We start from the raw sequence: 15,970 nt of genomic DNA, 5'->3' as shown, positions 1-15,970 counted from the left end.
GAAAAAAGGAAAATGTGATTATTGGTCTCCCTTTGTAATTAAAGCTGCCAAAGTCTGCCTTTTGAATGGCCACATCACACAAATAGTGTGTGATTTGGCTAACAAGCAGCAAACAAATGTAAGTAAGTTTTTCATTTTTCTCTTTTGTAGAATCTGGAAATTCTTCTGAAATTTTCATCTGGGAGACGGGGCAATCTACCTTTAGACACTTCCAGTCTCTTCCAGTCTGCGCTGTAAGAAGCATCCATGTTTTCTTACCTCCTTCTGGTTTAGGTAAGACTTAAATGGCAATATTTGTTCATATCCTAGTTTATAATGCTGGAATTGCAGAAATATATGTGCTTATTTTTTGGTATTATTTGTCAGACTTTTGAAGTTATTAGAATCATTTTGCTACCAAGGGCATTTCTACCATTACAAGAAGAACTTTTAAATGTATCACTGCACGTTTCTTTTTTTCCCTCCTTAATAATGTAGTTCACATCCTCCTATCTGGTGAGGACACAACATCACTGTATTCTTGGAACTCGGAAGGGAACCAGTTCTCTGTAATGCTGGAAGCCCCATTTGCAGATCATATCACTTCAGCTACTGCAAAGTCCCTGAACTCCAGCAAGAGCTTGATTGCTCTATCTGTAGAGTCCCACTCCCAGATTTATGAGCTGACTGCTATCTCCAACCAGTCAGATTTTATACCTAGGTAGGTTTTTTATGTTTTATATATTTTTCATATATATATATAACTTTATAACGTATTCATAACATATTTATACAACATGTTTATTTAACCTTTATATAAGCTTTTTTTTTTTTTTAATTTTTCGCAGGTTTAATATAACCTGAAGACAAACAGCCTCATGACTGGCCTTAAAACATGGCAAGAAAGGACGTGCAGTTATGACCTGATTTTTAAAAAAGCTTTTATTTAGGCTAAATGAAATTACTTTCATAATTAATTTCAGTAGCTCTATGATCGATTATAATTAAAAAAAACCCAAAACCAACCCAACACAAACCCCACTAACTTTAAACCTCAGTTGTTTCCTTAGGCATATAAACAGTCATTCCAGCTCCAAAAAAAGCTTATTAAATTTACAGCAGTGCTTTCAAAGTTCATCAATCAGCTATCCTCAGTTTATAATTATTTGACGTGTGTGTTTTTATGCCAGTTCAGGTGAACTGATATTTGAACCTGGGGACATGGAAGCTGTGATAGCAGTCAATATCCTGGATGACATCATCCCAGAGGAGGAAGAATGCTTCAAAGTGTGGTTGAAAAACCCTAAGGGAGGCGCAGAGATTGGTGTTCATGGTTTTGTTAACATAATTATTCCTTCCAATGACAATGCCTACGGAGTCATTGCATTTGCTCAGGTAAAACTGCTAAGGTAAATCATTAAAATATGTATATATAATTTCTGAATAATGGAACACAAACATACCAAAACTGTAAACTGGGCCATGTGACAGGATTGTTTTTCTAAAGTCTTGTAACAACCTGAATTAGAAACTAGCAATCTGAATTAGAAGCTTTTTAACATCCATTTAGCATTGCTATGTGATGATACAGTCTGTCCCTATTGTGAGATTTTTATAATCCCCTTACCTTTATATTAACACATTAGTTTATCAGATTGGTTTATCAACAACCTAAAAATTCAGTTTCCAGATGGCATTTATGAAGTCAGCATAGAGTCACTACTGGTTAATCGAGGTTAATCAAGGGAATTAAGTAAAAAAATCTGTAGATCCTTTTCCCCTGAAAAGGTACTAACTAACTGAGTTAATCTGCCAGAACAAAATAATTTCTTTGGAAAAATGTCAGGCTGAAGGTATTATTTGAAGTGGTTAATTCTTAAATCATCTAACACTGTAGAAATTATCTAGACAGATCTATACTAAAGGCATACTGAAAATGTAAACCACAGAAAAGTCATTACTGAAATGAAACATGGCATCTGGACTTCTGTAAGAGGGTGGATAGCAATAAAGTAAAAGGAGTAAAAATATGTCTCTCTTGAAGGTCCTCTTGTTTGTTATGTGCTTCATATGATTTGGATATAAATACTGTACTGAAAAAAACCACCCCAACCAAAACAAACAAACAAACAAACAAACGAAAACCCAACAAGAGAAACTTTGTTTTGTCTTAGAATAAAGAGGCCTGACATTTGAAGTTCTTACATCCATGAAACCTGTGATTATTGAGTAGATCTGAAAATTAGGACATAAAAATTTAATCAGTGAATATGTATTTAGCTACCTATTTGATTCCCAGTGTCACTGGCCCTCACTGAATACCCAGACCCCTAAAGAAAGTTTTCTTTGTAAGAAAATAATGTTATGGCTCTGCTACTTTATGTTTTCCAGAGTTCTTTATTTAAGCAAGTTGAAGAAATGGAACAGGACAGCTTAATTACATTGAATATTGAACGTTTAATAGGAACATATGGACGAGTTACAGTGGAGTGGATTGCAAATGGGAGCATAACTGATGTATTTCCAGCTTCTGGAATGGTATGTAATAATCTGATACATATATACATAATCACTGATATTAGGAAGCACTGACTGTATTGTCTCAGACAGTAGGTGCAGGTATGCTGAGGGAGAAGAATAGTACACGTTAGATTGACCAACTCTTCTGTTAATTTCTACTTCCTGGTCCTTTCCTGTGATTCTGGCAGTTTGCACTGCTGGCTACCACATAATACTGCACCATCACGCTCACTCTTCTAGAACCAGGAATTCTAGGACCAGGATGGCTTCCAGGAATTAGAAATGTATATCCACACTGTCCTGTTCCCCATCTTCCTTTCTTGCTGCTGTGAGATCCAGATACTGTGTCAAATAATTTCCATAGGTGGAATCTTTGTCCTGACCTTGTTAATACACCTGAGAGCGTCAGTGGACCAGGAGAATAATGACAAGTCCCAGTTCTCTCTGTTTCTAAGACTGTTCAGATTTTCAGCCACGTTAAAACCCAGTGTTTCCTGCTAGCCAAAGCTCTTATATGCCTTAGGAGAGACAGACGCCGGGTTCTTCAGGTCAAAGGCCTCCACCTCGTGGCCGTCTGTAGAAAATACAAAGCCCTATGGGCTTTGAGCCATTAGAGCTGTAGTGCAAACCAGAGCTGAGGGAATAGGGACAACAGACTCTAGAAATAAACTTTACACCCGGAAATAATGAGTCTGAAGTAAGATAAGAAATAGAGAAAAGTCAACAGAGGTGAAATAGAGAAAGCTAAAAAAATCATACTGAAATCATTGAAGTTTTCCTTGAGCATTCCTGATGGATAGTGCATGATTTCCTGCATATGCTTGCAGGTAGGAAAAAACAGAAGGGTAAAGTAAAGGTATATCTTGTTCACAGGAGATTTCTGTTTATCTTTCAGCATAAGTGAAAGTATTTCCTAAGCCTAAGTGTCTATAGACACATCTTCCTTGTTGAGAGACCTAATCAAACCGCCCACCGTTTGCCTAGCAAAGGGCCATGAAGGTGATGAAAGGATTGGAGCATTTAATACATGAGAGAATGTTCAGGGAGGATCTTACAACTATTTATGAGGGTCATGGGGTCAAGATTAAAGAAGATGGAGCCAGATACTTCTTGACCATGCCCTGTGCCTGCATTGGGCAGAATACAGGAAATTCCATTTAAACATAAGGAAAAAAACCTTACTGTAGGGGTGGTGAAACAGTGGATCAGGTTACTGAGGGATAGTGTGAAGACTCTTCCTTGGAGATACTCAAAATCTGTCTGGACATGGCGCTGAGCAGCTTGCTTTGGTTGAACTTGTTCTTAGCAGTGGCAGTTGAACTAGGTGATCTCCAGAGTTCCCTTCCAACCATTGTGTGATTCTGTGATAATGAAGATATGTGGTCACTTTGAAATAGCTGAGCTGTTTTTCCTGAAATTGGAGTGTAGCTGTCAGAAAGAGGTCTTGGGTTGGATGCCTGTTTACAAAGCAGATATCTATAGGTAGCTTAATGATACCAAAATAAGTTTCATAGAATCATAGATTTTGTCCTGGTTTCTGAATAATCTCCCCAGGGCTGGATTCCCCAGCCCTGGACACCTTTAGGATTTCGCTGGATAGGGTTCTGGGACATCTAGTCTAGGTCATGTTTTGCCTAGAAAAGTTGGACCAGATGATCTTTGAGGTCTCTTCCAACCTGGGATTCTATGATTCTATGATACATATATATGCATATATGTGTAAGTATACGTATATACCTGTGTCTATGAGTGTTATATATATATGTGTATTTTTAATTGATAGAGTTTTACAGAATAAAAATGGTAAAAGAGCATTGAGAAGAAGTTTGACTTCTTTTTTTCCCTCATTCTGAACTTCAGGTTACATTTTCAGAAGGTCAGGCCCTGTCCACAGTCACCCTGACAATTCTCGCGGACAGTGTTGCAGAGCTTGCAGAGACCGTGGAAATCACACTCACCCGTGTTACCACTGTGGGTGTTCAGGATACCATGAAAGGAGCTGTCATCGACCCCAATAGGGCAAGAGCTGTACTTACAATTTTACCCAGTGACTCTCCACACGGTGTGATTGGGTGGCATGTGGAGTCCCTCTTTGTTAAAGTCACAGAGCCAGAAGGTAAGTCTTGTTTCTTCATTTTTAGGAAAAAAAAATATGCTTTTTGAAAGTCAGCATTGTTGAAGCTGTAATATTGGTTTTATATATATAGTATATCATGGTTTTATATTATATACATATCATATATATGTTTTATAACCATTCTAAAGTACCATATTATTATAATCATTACAATATATAGCATGTAATATATAATACACAATACATAAGGCATAAGACATAACACAAAATGCATAATGCACAATGTATAATATATAGTATATGATATATGATATATATGATGCATGATGGATACTATATATGATAATATGTATGCACAATTTATGATGTATAATATATAACATAGAATATATGATAGATCTATAGTATATACTATATAATATATACTATAGAATATAGAATATATAATGTATTTTTTATACATTTGATATATATTATTTGACATATCATATAATATATCATATAATATGTAATACCTAATATACAATAGGTAATATGATTTGTAGTATTTCATTAGAATCGTTATAATATATAGTATAATTTAGAATATATGTGACCATGTATATAGTTATATATATTATTTTATAGGTATTTTATTTTTATATAGATCAGCATTTTTCTACATTTTTTTAAACCAGAAATAGCCTTTAAAATATATGACTATGGCATTTCATCACATACATTTTGTGCTGTATTTCACATTGCATATATCAACATTATTAAGTAATTTTTGTTTAGGGGGTAAGTTATTAAAATCTTGGCATCTTGTGATGCTAATTGCTAATACATGAAATTCTTCTATTTAGATTAAAAGACGAACTTGCCCATTTAATGGGGTTGATATATTGTTTAAAACAATTTACATAGAAAGGCTTTCCTCATGAACTGGGTGAAAAAGGGAGGCTCTTTGTTGTGTGGCATACGGGAAGGAAGACAGCAGAGGAAGAGTGAATTCCACATCAGGAAAACTGAATCAGGGTTTTTCTGCCTGCCAGCTGTGTGTTTGGTGGGGTTATGTCAGTTTTCCTTCCAGGGTCTAAGTGAAATTGTAAAGGATGTGCCAGGCAGTCGGCCAGAGGAAGACTGCTGAGGTGCTGCAGCTCCTGTCCTCCCTGATGGCACAGGGCGTTCTGGCACTTCTCACAGCCTGGGGGTTTTCCAGCAGTTGCCTCATGGCCTATTCATACTTCAAAAAGCCCAACTGAAATTTCCTGGCAATTCAATATTCTGTCCATATTAACAAATGAAATTTATGAAAAATACATTTTTCATCAGAATATATTATTGCAGATAAAACCTCCTCACCAGTTCTATTGTAAAGGGAACTAGCGTTGCCCTTTCTTTAGCACGTGTAAGTATTGTGGAAGCACAAACCCTTATTGTCTTATTGTCTACTTCTTCAGCCATAAACCCAGCACTTTCAGCCAAGTGCTGTGTTTGATGGTTCATTGGTAAAAATTGCAAATCTTCTTTCTCAAAAGGGATCTGAGCCTGACTGGTATAAGTGTGTCTTGTTTTTGTAAAATCATAGAATCACAGAACAGTTTGGGTTGGAAGGCATCTTAAGGATCATGCAGTTCCAAACCCTGCGACAGGCAGGGACACCTTTCACTAGACCAGGTTGCTCTAAGCCCTGTCCAACCTGGCCTTTGAACACTTACTTCAAAATTTGAGTGAAGGAAATGCAAAATTTACAGCCAGAGTAATTGCCTCGAATGCTCTTTTCTGTATTAGAATCAACAGTGATCTCCTAGGCATGCAAACGCCATACAAAATAGTGAGATGGGAGTTTTGAAGGAAAACTGAAAAAAAAAACCTAACAGGTCATATTGAAGTAACAGTTTGTGTAGCAAACATTTAAAACTGGAAACATTCTGTGGTTTATTCTTCCGCCAGATCCAGGTTTAAAATGCTTTCCAGGTGTACCCACTGTGTGGTGTTTGTGTTCACTCCATTTGCGGGTGCTCATTTGCCTGACTCATTGAATTATCCAAGTATTGTGTTTCTAAGCAGAATTGAAGTGGGCTCTAGCAAGCAGCTCCAGTATAATTAGGTGAACTGAAAGTCAAGCAGAGCCAGGGTTAAAACAATGTGTGTTATTTTATTCCTCTCCTTGTTATAGGGCAAGTGAATTCTACTACTCTTACTTTACAAATTGTTCGAGAACAAGGGTTTGTTGGAGAGATTGGAGTTCAGCTGAGCACCGCGCCTAACCTTGAACTCCCACTCTCCAACCAAGCAACAGAGAATGAGGATTATATACTGGAAAAGAAGACAATCATTATGGTAGAGAACGCAACAATAACTTTTGTCACAGTCACTATTTTGCCTGTGAGTAGTCTAACAATGACTTTAGCTAATAATGTCTTTTAAGGAAAGGGAAAATAGTGCCTTTTCTGTACCAGAAGTAGGATTTAGCATTCTAGAAATTGCTGAAATGGGATTCTTGCCTCATCAGATGGCAGGCATCGCTTTCTGAAGACTTCGAGCATTCATCAATGAGAATGAACTAAATTATTTGTTTTGTTGTAGTCCCAAAATTAACATCTAATAATGACAAAGGAAAAGATTATAAATGTTGGCTTTTCAACTTGTTGTAGATTTTTACAGAAGATTTATTTTACTTTGCATGCTCTTAACATATTTATTCTGTAGTTCAAGAAATGTTAATTTTTTTACCAAAAATATGTATGTTCTTTAAATATATTCAGAATGGAGGCATTGCTTTTCAAGTTCTAGTTTAGTTTCTAAGATCTAGCCAACTTTCTTGTAGATAGGAGAAACAAGAGACAGCCAGCACTGCTCTCTGCTGTTCTGACAGATCTGGAATCTGATTGCCAACTTCATTTTCTAAAGCTCAGCAAAGGCAGTCTTTTTCTCCTTTCATATGGTGTGAAGCAAGGGGTTGGTTATATGGTCTCATGTGCAGAGAATTTTTGAACAGTAAGCAGCCTACAAGTAGTCAGTTTCCTGCATGTGTTATAACTTACAGTGTTTTATTTAAAAAATGACATTTTTGCAGGATAATGTTCCAGAATTACAGGAAGGATTTATAATCAACATTACTGATGTGCGACTGCTTGATTCTCCCACTGGGGGCCAGCCAAACGTGAAGAGGCTTGGGTTAGAAATAGCTGAAATTACAATTGAAGAAAATGATGATGCCAGAGGAGTATTTAGTTTCAATGTTACAAAGGTAAGTAAGTCTGAATGAAAAGTACTTTAAGTAGCATTCCAACAGGAGAGTCTGTGTTTTTGGACCAGTTTTGATGGTGTTCTAATAAGCTTTATGATACTAAATTGTTCTGGATAAAAAGGCCAGACACCAGACAAACAATTCGATCTTAATTCTTCACAATTAATATATGAAATTTATTAGATAGCCGGAAGTGCTAAAACTAGTGTGATAGAATATTCTGAAAGGGACTTCAGGAGGTCATCTCATCCAGACTTTTGCTCAGAGCAAGGTCAGTGCTGAATTCAGACCAATATATAAGTGATTATGTATTTCTTCATTTAGTTTTACCTTCAAGTCAATATGCAAAAAAACCACAAACCCAACCCCAAAATCCCACAAACCAAAGTTGCTGTGACACTTAGCAGTTTCTTGTTGCCTTTACAGGATATAACTGGAGCTGTTGTTGGTTATGAGGTACCGCCACCACAGAATATAGTGAAACTTCCAGTTGTTCGACAGGCTGGGAGGTTTGGGTCAGCAACTCTGTATTGGGAAGCCATATGTGCAACTGCTAGCTTTGAAGACTTCACACCATCATTTGGAAACCTTACATTTGCAAATGGGGAGGTATGTGCTTTCTGAAAGTTTAATTGTCTCTGGGTTACCAGCTTAAGAGTTTCTCATGTTTCCTTCCAGCAGAATTTGTGTCTTTTCATTGAAAACATTTTGTTTATGGCCTTATGTCTGTGGATGATGCTCCTAACTTCAGTTCCTTAACAGGGAAAATTAGAATGTTCATGAGCATTGACAAAATAGGATTGTATTTGGTCAACGAAATGTTGACCAAATGCGTCTTCCACAAGTGAAGATGTAATTTCTAATAATAAAGCCTGAAACACTGAAAATTTGTAACATAACATGTCTTTACTATAAAGTCTGTATGTTTTCTTAGCTGTTTTCTACATATAGTTTTAAATTTCATGCTGTCCCTGGCATACTTAGTGTACACAAGGGGATTTGATTTCAAGTGAACAGAACTGGTCTTTGGCAAATGGGATATACCTTGTGAGCAGAATTTTGGCTTAAATACAATGTTGCATACTTGCACTTTCTACTGACTACCAAAGCAGAGCAGTCTGCTGCCTTTAATGTACAAGGTTTACGTTGCTGGACTTAAAAACTCCTGTTGAAATTTTGTTATCTTATTATGCATGTATGGTAAGAAACAAAAGATAAACAATGAGTGTTTATCTTTTTTTTTAGATAAAATTTATCTATTTTATACTTTTTATTTTTTTCAAGCTATTCACAAAATTTTATAAATTAAACTTGGTTGCTCTTTTTTTTCTTTTTTTAAATAATGTTTTCTGCAGGCTAGAGGAGAAATAGAAATTACAATCATAGATGACAGTGAAGTGGAATTTCTTGAGATATTCAGGATTGCCCTGGTGAGGGTAACAGGCGGTGCAAGACTTGGGGATGACACCCTGGTAACTGTTGCTATTCCACCAAATGATTCGCCTGTTGGAGTATTTGGCTTTGAAGAAAAGAACGTGAGTTTGATGTGGATTACACTCTTCTCTGCTAGAGCTGGATAGTGAGTTCGTGTCGCTAACACATAGCTGATTTTGGTGAGCCTTCATTGCAGTGGAAGACATGACTTCGTTGAAAGCCATATTAGTGCTTGTCTTCATCTAGCTGTGTAGGATGGCTGTAACAACAAAACTGCTGCTGTGTAGATGTAGATTTCTGCATTACTGAATCAATTTAATTCAGTTTACTAAAAATTCAGTGTGGCATATGTAAGGCACGGACTCAGAGCATCTTCATGCAGCAAATCACTTTATTGCCTATTGCTCTAGCTTTTATACCATTCTACCAAAGCTTTCTTTAGCCTATTGCTCTAACTCTTATTCCAAACTATTTTATCACATCATGTTTAGTTCCTGGTTTACAGGTTTTTTTTCTTCAACATTCTTCATCGTTTCACAAACAGTCCCAAAATAACCAGTTCCTTGTCTTTCTGTTCTCCTGCTCCAGTCCAGCTGGTTGCTCTGCTTAATCACACAGTGTACTTTGGTGCTTCTTTTACTCTTTCTTCTCCAGCCAAACAGCTACCTCTCTTTGGCAATAATGAAATAGTTTCCATCCTCTCCTACAATTCAGGGCATCCAAGGTAGTATTTTGGTGGTGTGTTGAACATTAAAATGGTTTTGTAAGAATCTGTATTGCTGAAAGTAAAGTTAGTAAAGAAATTACAAAATATATTTCATCTTAGTTCTCATCAGTGAATGATTCTTCTGCTCTCCATCTTGCTGGTGCTGTGCCTGTTTGTGACTCACTGCCTGCAATTATTTTTAATCATAGGGCATACAGAAATAACACGAGTGACTAATCTTTGGTAGCAGAATTTAGTACATCCCTTACGTCCATTATCTTCCTGTTGATTTTCACTGTTGTCCTTATTTTACGTTGTCATTGATGATGTTTTCTGTTTATCTTGAGCCGGTATCGATGCATTTTGCTACAGCCTTTCCTACTTTTTCCTCCTCTTTCTTCATCAGGTAACAGTGAAGGAACCTCAGACACCTGATGACTCTGCTGCAGTTGCATTACTCACTGTAAATCGAAGTCAAGGAGGACAAGGAGCAGTTAAAGTCTTATGGATTCTTGAAGAAGCAGCCAGATATGATTTGACCCCTCTGAATGGTACCCTTCACTTCAATGAGGTATTTCTGATGTGCAATAAGTGATTTATTATTAGATTTATAAATAGTTTCTTCTTATTGTGTGTGGTTTTGTGGTTGCTGTTGTGTGTTTATAGAAGCATGGGGTTGCTAAGTATTGTAACTCTAGAAAAAGGCCAGTTTGAACCAGTGAGGTTAGCAGTGTGCAGTGGTTTGTTTTTTTCAAACAAAGGGAAAACCGACATGCTCATTTTAAGGCAGCACAATGTAATCATCAGGAAGATAGGCTCTTCAGATCTGAATTGTTTTTGCAATAAGAAAGAGAAACAAAAATGCACCGAATGTGAAGAATGATTACAGGAACATTTATTCCATTGCAGTGTCAGAAAACTGCAAGAGAAAGATTGATATTGAATGGGTGAGAAGGATAAAAGAATGCTCAAAATTTGCAGATTTTAAAAAATAAATAATAAAACACCCTAGTGACTTTCAAACTGAGCAGTGTTATTTGATTTGTGTTTCATGGCAGGTTCAAACTCTGAAGTAGGAGCCAAAATACTGAATATTGTCAAACTGTTGTTGTTATCTTAATATTGTTGGTTTATAGGCTACTCAAAATATTTAATGAGGAAAAGTGTTTTAACATAAAGCATAATCTATTCTGTCTGTACAATGCTATTTTGCATAAAATAAATATACATACCAATTGTTTCTTTTACTTGTAATCAGCTTGAAATAACTTTTTTTGGTAAGATTCACCAGTATTTGGCAAGGTTTTCCTGTCATTTTTTGCTATCCTTTCTCTACTGGTAGGCCTGAATATTGTTTTTTCTCCCTGAAGTTTTTGTATATGCATAGCTGTAAGAATACAAGTATGTATATATGGTGTACTAAAGATACAGAATGTGTACCTACTTTTTTCCTATATTTTTATCTCAGGCATTTGCTACTTCCCACTGACAAAAATGTGGATTAGACAGGAATTTGCTATGACCTAATATATCTAACCTTAATAATGTTAATCCTTAGAATGGATGCATGCAGTTGAACATGCACTTTCTGATGGAAAAAATTTTGTATAGAAACTTTCCCCGAAGTTGAAAACTTTTATGTGAATACAATTTCAAGGTAATTTGAGTTGTTAGACAGTTGAAAATAGCCAGGAGATTTCTGGGGAGTACACAATGTTTGAGAGATAATTTGTAGTATTTATTAAGCTCTGAGAAAACATTTCAGCCAGATAAGAAATACAATATTTAAAAAAAATTACAGAATATATCAAGCATATGCATGTTTAACACTTGATTTGTTAAATAAAAAAACCCCTTTTTTATAATGCCATATTTTGTTCAGTTATAAATACTTAATGTATTTATATATCTTCTGATCTTTACGTGATACAGACTGAATCCCAGAAGTTGATTGTTTTACATGCAGTACAAGATGGTCTGCTGGAGGGTAGTGAAACCTTTACCATACAGCTAGTCTCTACTGGTGATGCAGAGATATCCCCTGTAAATGGTAAAGAATTAATTCATTACCTTCTATTTTGAGGCATTTCATATGAGAATTCTAGTAAGCCTGTTCATATTCTTTTAGTCTGCAGTGCTTAAGTATTTTGTGTGCAGTTACTTGGTAGAAGTTTTGACTGTCAATCTTCTTATCCAAGTTGTTTCATTGTCCAAAGAAATCAAAGAGAATTTTAGGTCATACTTTTTCATTCTAAATTAATTTTTGTTGTAGACTTTTGTATTAAGATGGCTAACATTGTAAAGAATTCTTTAACAAAAATAAGCAAACCAGGTTCAGACCTTTTTGAATCGTAGAACAATTTTGTTTTTAAGGGGGGGTCATCTGGTTGAAAACCCTGCTCAAGGAACAAGAGACTTCACAATTAGATCAGGGTGCTGTATGCCTTGTTCGCTGAAATTCTGAATGTCTCCCAGCACAGGGGATTCCATGGGCTCTCTGGGAAGCTGGTGCTTAACCACTCATGTCACAAAATTTAGAAAAGTTAGCTCATTATTTAGTTTTCAATTACTATGAGAAGCTTTGCTCTTTTCATAGGTGTTGCAACCATCATTATTGTGGGTGATGAAGGAGCTTCTGGGGTAGTTGGGATAGCCCATTCATCCAAGTATGTTCTGATTGGGGAACCTTCAGGAAGTTATAACGGAAGTGCTCTTATTAGGTGGGTACATCACTCATTTTTCCAAAGGAAGGACAACAGTTCAGTTTCAACAGCTATATGACTTCGCATTTACCAAGAATTTGTTGAGTGCTGCATTTCATTATCACTTCTAAAATCAGAACTATTTTTAAAATTAGATACTTGTTTTTAAAGAAGGGCAGAATATACTATGCATGTGTCTTTTCAGTATTATTGGAAAGCTCCAAATACTGCCTTGGGTCTTCAGATTATTTACACATTGATGCATTAAAGGAAAGAGGATTCTAGTGAAGGAAAGGAGAAAGAGGAAACAATGACATTTGAACATACTTTGTGCTTTTCAGGGTTGATTCCTGAAGTGTATGTCACTACACTGCTATGATGGCTAGCCTAACCAAAGCAGGAACTGGGTTTGTAATTGAAACAAGATGTAATTATTTCACTGCATTCAGTCAACTGAAAACAGGATGAAGAAATAAAGATGTTAGCATACCTTCTAAGAGTACTGGAAAAAGGATTACAACACTTCCCTTGGTAAACCAGCAAATAAAAGCAACAGAACAGCTTCTTATGCTACCCTGAGAAGTCCAAAAGACAAAGTGATGCCTTGTGCAGCAGTTGTTGTAGATCATGTAGTAGATTGTGTTAGGTATGGACAAATTTTTGTCGTGACTTAGTTCACCAAGACTGATGTCATGAGCAGGATTAAGCTCTAGGTTTTTAGACAAGTAGCAGACAGAACATTTCTCAGGTGATCTCATAGTAGTATTCTAGTGTCCTTCTGCCTGAAAACTCAAATTGCATCTAGGCATTACCCTTAAGTCCCATTTTCCTTCTGTTGTGCATATCGCTAGAAGACCAGAATAGAACGAAGAGAGCTCAGGTTTCAGCCCCTGTCTTTGGGCTATACATATGCAAAGAAACCTTAAAGACCTCTTGGGAAAAATGCAGCTCAAGGTGCCTCCCAACGTAGGGAAGTAAAACATAATCACAGAAATGTTATTGCTCTGAAGAGGGAATTTTAAAGATCTTACTAGTACTTAAGATCATTATAGATCTTTAAGATCTTAGTAGACTTAGTACAAGCTTATCAAGCTTCACAGCTCTGATAACATTTCTTTCATGCAGAACAGTATCATATACTGTTTGTCTCTGGATTGGATATTAAATATTAAATGTAGAAAATAAAATCTGTTTGTGTTCTTACCTGCAGCCTGACACGTGGCCCAGGGATTTTTGGTGAGATCATAATATATTGGAATATAACACCTCCTCATCACAAAGAGTTTGTTGAGACATCGGGGACCTTGACAATGCGAGATAGGCAGTCTGCAGCAGTTGTTCTGATACAGGTATATGAGAGATTTTACACTACTAGCTATCGCAAATAATTCCTTTTATTTTGTTAGTTTGTTGGTTAAAATTAGTTACACCTCTCTCCCTGGAAATGGTTTAAATCCTTTTAACTTTCATTGGTTCTTCTCCCTAGGCTGTAGATGACAACATTCCTGAGGAGAAGCATTACTACCAGTTTCAGCTAACTGGAGTTAGTGATGGAGGACTCATAAATGAATCTAGCAGCACAGCAAATATTACTATGGCCGCCAGTGATTTTCCATATGGAGAGTTTACATTTACACGGGAACTACTGCAAACAACAGAAGAAGAAAAATGGGTACTAGACTAAAAGTCCTTCTTATGTAAAATATTGATATATGTTAATATTGTTGCTAGTTTTATGCTTAACTTTAGAGAAAAAAAATGAAAGACTTATTCTACATTTTTCATCACAGTCTTTAGAATGGCTGTATGTAGGTTTTGGAGTTTTTTAATGCTCTAAAAAAGAAGGCTACCAGCAACGTTATGTGCACTCTGTACGTATTAAGCAAACTGTTACCTCAGAGAACCATTGAAAAGATGCCTTTAGAACAGGCTCCTAAAGGCAACTGTAACAGAAAAACAAAGCCATTTTTTAAAGAAAATGTCCTCTTTCCCTCAGGTTAACATCACTACTGTGCGTTCCAGGGGATCCTATGGCAGAGTGCGTCTTTGCTTTCAGATAATAAATGGGACTGCAGAGGAGGGAATTGATTTCACTCCTACAGTAAGGGAACTGTTGTTTGAACCACATGAGGAAAGTAAAATAATTTTTGTTGAAATCCATGATGATGACTTTCCTGAAGGTCCTGAAGACTTTTCAGTGATGATTACCAAAGCGGAACTCCAAGGAAGGTAAAGACAAAATTCCCAGTTGATTGATTACAAGCAGAAGAACAAACTATATTTGGAATCTGATCTACGTGCATAAAGTCACTAGTATAAAATTTCATAAAACAGCTATAATAGTAATTGTAATAGAAATTGGATGCATAGGGAAGCAGATTATTTAAACATTAGTATAAAGATTTTGGTGATTAAGATTTCTTAAAGCTAAAAGTCCATACATTACATACAAATTGCCAAGTTGCATGAAATTCAAATAAGAAGATCAAATGAGAAAGAAAAAAAGAAATATACACATTTATGTGAATAAACTACAATTTTTGTTTATATAATAGTTTGAAACAGTGTGACCAAAAGTCTTCAATGATAACTGTCAGAAAATAAAAGTATTTGTGGCAATTCACAAACTGTCATGCAGGCATCTCTGCATCTGAATACTGTCACAATAATTTTTCATGTTCTTTCTTTTTTTTTTTTTTTTAATGTTACTGCAAGTGGACTTGATTTTACCATAAAAGAAAATGGTCTACAGCTAGATCAGCCTCCAATAATAGGAAATATCTCCACAGTACGAGTCACTATAGCAAGAAGTGATAATGCAGAAGGCATCATAGAATTTGATCCGCAGTATATCCTTCTACAGGGTCAGTTTACCTTCAGTTTTCACTGTGGCTTAGAAGATAAGTCTGTGGCTGTGGCATAACTTGAAATAAAATAACTTTTTCTCAATTACTGTTGCAGTGGAAGAGGATGCTGGATTAATCATGATTCCAGTTGTGAGAAAGCGTGGAACTTATGGCAACGTAACAGCTGATTTTCTTTCTCGAAGTATTTCTGCACTTCCCAATGGTGTTGACTATGTCATCCATAATACTTCTGTCATTTTTTATCATGGCCAGAACCAGACTTTTATTTACATCTCTATTATAGATGATGAAGAAAGGTAATTAATTTTTCAGATATTTATTCACCATTTTACTTCTGAGAAATACTATTTTTAGCATGTACAGCATGCTTGTGTGTAGAATTGGAATTGAAAAACAAATTTCTGCAGTGCTGAAAAATCATCTTAATTTAAAGGGGGGGGGGAAGTTCAT

The 15,970-nt window shown here is 36.1% G+C and overlaps 1 protein-coding gene across 1 annotated transcript in view; it reads left to right on the top strand.

Annotated features, from left to right (window-relative positions):
- Positions 1-15,970, top strand: part of ADGRV1 (adhesion G protein-coupled receptor V1) — a 273,160-nt gene that overhangs the window by 83,179 nt on the left and 174,011 nt on the right. The window contains exons 50-66 of the mRNA XM_030511555.1: positions 151-273; positions 478-700; positions 1,170-1,374; positions 2,371-2,517; positions 4,360-4,615; positions 6,738-6,946; positions 7,638-7,811; positions 8,238-8,420; positions 9,167-9,346; positions 10,358-10,522; positions 11,884-12,001; positions 12,548-12,671; positions 13,864-14,002; positions 14,140-14,325; positions 14,650-14,882; positions 15,369-15,517; positions 15,615-15,816. Coding sequence (XP_030367415.1) covers positions 151-273; positions 478-700; positions 1,170-1,374; positions 2,371-2,517; positions 4,360-4,615; positions 6,738-6,946; positions 7,638-7,811; positions 8,238-8,420; positions 9,167-9,346; positions 10,358-10,522; positions 11,884-12,001; positions 12,548-12,671; positions 13,864-14,002; positions 14,140-14,325; positions 14,650-14,882; positions 15,369-15,517; positions 15,615-15,816 — 3,016 coding nt within the window. The remainder of the gene's footprint in view (positions 1-150; positions 274-477; positions 701-1,169; positions 1,375-2,370; positions 2,518-4,359; positions 4,616-6,737; positions 6,947-7,637; positions 7,812-8,237; positions 8,421-9,166; positions 9,347-10,357; positions 10,523-11,883; positions 12,002-12,547; positions 12,672-13,863; positions 14,003-14,139; positions 14,326-14,649; positions 14,883-15,368; positions 15,518-15,614; positions 15,817-15,970) is intronic.

This window comes from Strigops habroptila, chromosome Z, assembly GCF_004027225.2.
Source record: "Strigops habroptila isolate Jane chromosome Z, bStrHab1.2.pri, whole genome shotgun sequence".
NCBI lineage: Eukaryota > Metazoa > Chordata > Aves > Psittaciformes > Psittacidae > Strigops > Strigops habroptila.
The sequence above is the reverse complement of the archived record's forward strand: the minus strand, read 5'-3'. Positions and strand labels throughout refer to the sequence as shown.